Source organism: Myotis brandtii, unplaced genomic scaffold, assembly GCF_000412655.1.
Source record: "Myotis brandtii unplaced genomic scaffold, ASM41265v1 scaffold317, whole genome shotgun sequence".
NCBI lineage: Eukaryota > Metazoa > Chordata > Mammalia > Chiroptera > Vespertilionidae > Myotis > Myotis brandtii.
The window spans coordinates 282143-287807 of NW_005362155.1; the positions used below are offsets into that span (position 1 = coordinate 282143).

Below are 5665 nucleotides of genomic sequence, written 5' to 3' on the forward strand. Positions count from 1 at the left end.
CCTCTCCTCCTCCTCCTCCTCCTCGCCGGCTAGAATGTGGGCAGGGCTGGCACTCAAGCAGGCATCTTGGACATGAGGTAGTAAGCTATACCTATGGCTACACAGCAACACAGAAGGAGCCCGAGTTCCTAACGACTTGTTAACAAATTCTTATAGGAGCTTATGTGGCCAAACTGATGACAAATACCGGGGAGCAAGAGCTCAGTCGCTCTGGAGAACAACAGTTTTGCGGCTTCCCTAAGAGCTGAGCTGCCATTTCAGCCTTGGAAACGTCTACCTCTGGACCTTAGGAAAATAAGCATCGCTCTTATTTAAGCCACTGCTGACCTGGGTTTCCAAACCTCGCCCTAACCGATATGCCTCCCACATTCCAATCACCACCATATTGCCGGCTATTTCTTGTTGGTCTCTTTCCAAGTTTGGGATCCTGCTGAACATAACGTCTCCAGGTGGATGAAACAGGCTCCTCTGTGCAAGGACAGCCAAACCTCACCACGTCACCAGGCCATCTCGTCTCCCACGAGTGCCGGTCAGCAAGAATGGCCCTGCGGCCCTGGCCGGTGTGCGTCAGTGGTTACAGCATCGGCCCACGGACCAAAGGGTCTCAGGTTCGATTCCTAATCAGGGCACATACCCAGGCTGCAGACCTGATCCCCAGTCAGGGTGTGTGGAAGGCAACCGATGGATGTTTCTCTGTCACACTGATGTCTCTCTCTCTCTAAAAAAAAAAAAAATCAATCAATCAATCAATAAAAACGTTAAAAAAAAAAACAAGCTCAGTCTAACCCTCCAAACTCTTATGTGAACCATGGCAACAGGCAGCGTAAGCCTGTGTGGCCCAAACAAACTCTCTGGATCCATCCGAAGCCTCGGAATCCACACTCTGAGATCCCAGGCTGCGGACTGACCATGGCCACACGCAGGAGCTGGGCCAGGCCTCAGCCCCTCCCCTGTCCCGGGTGGCTCTCCGTCAGCAGAGCCCTCTCCTTCCCGCCCTGGGTAACTGCTCCCGGAGGAACACCCCGAACCAAGCCGCAGCCTCTGCTGGGAAGGTGTGGGTTAGGCACCTTCCTTCCTTGGGCTCCTGTTTTGACCTCTGTCTGTCTAGTCGGCGACTGACTCGCTCTCCCTGGGCCTTGGTTTCCTCGTGCATAAAATGAGCTAAGTACCTACCTCACAGGGATGCTGTGAGGATCAAGTGAGGGAACGATGTGAACCTGCTTTGAAAGATGAAGAATTTGGTAATATGTGCTTCCTACTATTATTAATAATGAAAACAATAACAAAGAAAGTGATATACTATTTCCAGAACAAGAATTTTAGAACCAGATGGCTTTGATTTTTAAGTCCCAAATCTCCTTTCCATGTGCAAAACCTGGGGAGAATTATTGAACTTCTCTAAGCCTCATCTTACTCATCTGTTAAATGGGTCTAATGGGGCTCGTTTTCAGGGGAAAGAGGGAGCCTGACTCTGCCAAGCAGTCACCAGAGCGCCTAGTGCGTGAGAGTAGCCTTGAGGGTTAGCTCCCTTTCCCCATGACTGTCCTTCATTGTGGAGGTAAGTGAACCTAGTAAAGCCACTAGGAAGTGGCAGGCCAAGACCCTGCTCAGTATGGACCCAGCATATGTGACACCCAGAACGATGACTGGGTGCCCTGCTCCCAATGATCTGGGAGTGGCACCCCAGCACCCCTCTGCCCCACGGCCACCAGTGGGGCCAGGAGGAGGCTATCCCACACCCAACCTTCTCCATCTGCTTCTCCAAGGAGTCCAGGGGGTGGGCGCGGGACAGCAGCTGCTTCAGGCGGCCCAGCTCCCGCTCCTTCTCCTCGCAGTCCTGCTGCTGCTGCTGCCGCTCCTGCTTCAGAGAAGTGATCTGGGCTTCGTAGCTGCTGATGGAGTCTGTCGGGGCAGGAAGGCGGAGGAGGGGCAGGGTCAGTGCTTGCCCCCCACCTGCCGCCATGGGTGAGCAGGGGGCTCCCCAACACTAATGCACTGGGCGAGGCAATTTACCACAGTGACTACACTAAGACGGGGGGCCTTGTGGAGAGATGGCCCTGGACAGTGTTAGCCTCTCTGCATCCGTGTCCTCAGCTGCAAAATGAGGACACTGATGACTATGCCACTGGGCTGCTGAGGGATCGAAGGAGATGACATATGGAGGGTGTTACACATAATGCTGAGGATACGATACCCAGTCCACATATAGACCAGTAACAGTACGTACAGATGCGTATCAACATACACCAACAAAAATCAGTATCTAATATATTTCTTGTTATTTTCATACTTATTTTAGTGTGTACTAACATTAGAAGTAAATATTCTGCCAAATCCAAAGTTCAGCCAATAGCCAGGCAGCACACTTTATCAGGAAAACAAATGAGAATATGAGAAGAGTTCCAGTCACGGTTGAACAAAGCTGGAATGATCCATAACAGATAACTGGTCTCTTAACCTTTTTCTTCATTGTTGTGTCTAATTCACATCTCAGTAGAAAGGCTAACAATTTCTTAAAAATATATATTTTTACTGATTTCAGAGAGGAAGGGAGAGAGAGAAAATCATTGATCAGCTGCCTGCTTCACACCCCCTTACTGAGGATCAAGCCCGCAACCCAGGCACATGCCCTTGACCGGAATCGAACCCGGGACCCTTCAGTCCGTAGGCTGACGCTCTATCCAAACCAGCTAGGGTGAAAGGCTAACAAATTTTAAGTGCCTCAGGTTTTAAGGATTCTGCAGGGGGAAAAAGAACATCCTTCAGTTTAGAACCTACAAAAGCTTGTTTATTTTGATTAATGTACTGGTTCTTTTATTTACTTACTTTTATTAATGTATTTTTATTGCATGGTGTGAACTAAGTTATTGCTACAAAAATCTGTAATATATCCTGAGCCCGGCCAGTGTTGCTCAGTGGTTGAGCATCAACCCATGAACCAGGAGGTCACAGTTCAATTCCCGGTTGGGTCACACCCCCCAGGGGGGATGTGTAGGAGGCAGCCAATTGATGATTCTCTCTCATCATTGGTTTCTATTTCTCTCTGCCTCTCCCTTCCTCTCTCTAAAGTCATAAAGAATAAAAAAAGAATAAATTTATAATATATCCTCTTAAAAAAAAAGTTTTGCTGCCAGACCATCTGGGTTCAAATCTGTGGTTTCTACCTGCAGAACCTTGGGCAAGTTATCTAAACCCACCTGGGCCTCCGCGCTTCCTCTGCAAAATGGAGATAGATAACAGTTCCTACTTCACAGAAACTGTTATAAAGGTTAAATACTCATAAAGCACTTAACTCAGTACCTGGCATATATGCGTTAGCCATTATTATAAACGTTGTTGTTATGATATGTTCAATAAACGTTTGCCATTATTATTATCACTGTCGTTATGATGATGATTTAGGGTAGTTTTTCTTACAGGGACAGAAAGTTTCCTTTAAAATAAATGTATGTAAGCCCTAGCCTGTTTGGCTCAGTGGATAGAGCATCAGCCTGTGGACTGAAGAGTCCCAGGTTCAATTCTGGTCAAGGGCACATAACTCGGTTGCAGGTTCGATCCCCAGCCCTGGTTGGGGTACGTGTGGGAAGCAACCAATCAATGTGTCTCTCTCACATTGATGTTTCTCTCTCTGTCTGTCTCTCCCAGTCCCTTCCACTCTCTCTAGAAATCAATGGAGCCCTAGCTGTTTGGCTCAGTGGATAGAGTGTCAGCCTGTGGATTGAAGGGTCCTGGGTTTGATTCCGGTCAAGGGCACATATCCGGGTTGCGGGCTCAATCCCCAGTAGGGGGCGTGCAGGAGGCAGCTGATCAATGATTCTCTTCATCATTGATGTTTCTATCTCTCCCTCTCCCTTCCTCTCTGAAATCAATAAAAAAAAAATAAAAAAAAAAAGAATCTTTAAAAAAAAAAGCTTCCTTGAAATAAATAAAAACCAATGGAAAAATATCCTCGGGTAAGGATTAATAAAATAAATGTATGTACTTTTTTAAAAAAGTGGACCTATTTAAAGGACAAATATTAAGCAGGTAACAGGGCAAGTCATACAAGGAGACAACCACGTTGCATAAATAGTACGTGGATGCCTGAGATGTGGGAAATACAGCCCCAGAAGTCTGGAGGTGGAGCAGCTGTTAGAAAAGTAAATGACATGGTGGGGTGGGAATTTTAGAAAGTGTGCTCTGACCAAACCGGCGTGGCTCAGTGGTTGAGCATTGACCTATGAGGCAGGAGGTCACGGTTTGATTCCCAGTGCGGGCACATGCCCAGGTTGTGGGCTGGATCCCCAGTGGGAGGCGTGCAAAAGGCAGCCACTCAATGATTCTCTCTCATCATTAATGCTTCTATCTCCCTCTCCCTTCCTCCCTGAAGTCAATATAATCAATAAAAATATACTTAAAAAAAGAAAGTGTACCCTGGAAGCCAATGTCAAGGCCAGATTACAGAAGGAGACTGTGAGAGGCTGGGGTGACTATCCGGGGGAGTTGTCCAGAGCCTCACTACAGCAGTGGCTGTGGAAGCAGAGTGGGCGACAGGACTGGAAGCTATTTCAGAGACTTTGGCCTCTGACTAGAGGAGAAGCGGGAAACAGAAAAAGGAGCTACGGGATCTGGGGCAATGGACGGTGCTGCATCCCAAGTACATACAGGGAAGTCGATGCAGAGTGTGTGGTAGGGGCCGGTGCGGATGTAAGGGTGCTGGGGAGGGAAGGGAACCAGAGGGTTAGACTCCAAAGAGGCAGGGCCCAGCGCTGAGTCTGGCGCCCAGAGGCTCAAATGAAGGAGCTTCCGGGAACTGAGAAGTGGCTCATCTTCAGGGCTGATCAGTGAGGGACAAGAAATGACAGGGGGCAAGGGAGCAGGAAGAGCTCAGAGCTAAACTCAGCTGGAACTGACAGAGCTGCTGCCAGCCCAGGCAGTGCCACTGTGCACATCAGACAGGGTGCCCCTTCCTTGGGCCCATAGGCCTGCCCTGGACTAGGCAGCCCTGCTAACCGACCCTCCCCCCCCCTCTCCCCACAGCTGATCGGACCCCTTGACCTTCTTCTGGTCATGCACTCCCCTCTGTGGGGCTGATGGAGAGTCTGCGACGAGACCCTGACTCACCTTTCAGGATGGCCTGCAGGGAAGCAACCTCCTCTTGGCACTGCCGCTGCACCGCGGCCACAGCCTCCGCCTTCGTGCTCTCGCTCACCTCAGCCACAGCCTTCATGGTCTCCATTTCCGCCAGGGCGCCTGCCAGCTCAGCGCGAAGTCGGCAGAGTTCCCCTGACTCAGCCTCTGCCTCAGCCTTTGCGCCCTCCTGGGGCTGGGGATCAAGCACTGTGGGGAACAAGAATCAGCCTCTCTTCCCATCACTCCGGGATCCCCAATAACCCGGGCCACCGAACCCCAAAGTCCAGCGACCTAGTAATACTGCGACCACGGTCCCCGCCCCTTCCCCAGACCCGCCCACTTACCGGGCCCCGCCTTCTTCTCACCTAATTCGACCTGTAGTTTACAGTCCCGCCTCTTCCCCATCCCACGGTTCAGCCAATCCTCTTTCCTCTGACATGACCCCTCCCTTCCAAAGTCCCCGCCCCTTGCCCACCTGGCCACGCCCACACCCACTCACGGGGCCCCACCTCTCAGCTGGCCCCACCCATTGGGCCGCAAGGCCACGCCCTCC

The 5665-nt window shown here is 50.5% G+C and overlaps 1 protein-coding gene across 1 annotated transcript in view; it reads right to left on the minus strand.

Moving 5' to 3' along the window:
- Positions 1–5416, minus strand: part of RABEP2 (rabaptin, RAB GTPase binding effector protein 2) — a 14378-nt gene extending 8962 nt beyond the window's left edge. The window contains exons 1-2 of the mRNA XM_005870326.2: positions 5104–5416; positions 1745–1902 (exon numbers count right to left, since the gene is read on the minus strand). Of these exons, the coding sequence (XP_005870388.1) occupies positions 1745–1902; positions 5104–5218 (273 nt within the window). The 5' untranslated portion in view covers positions 5219–5416. The remainder of the gene's footprint in view (positions 1–1744; positions 1903–5103) is intronic.
- Between the last annotated feature and the right edge of the window lie 249 nt (positions 5417–5665).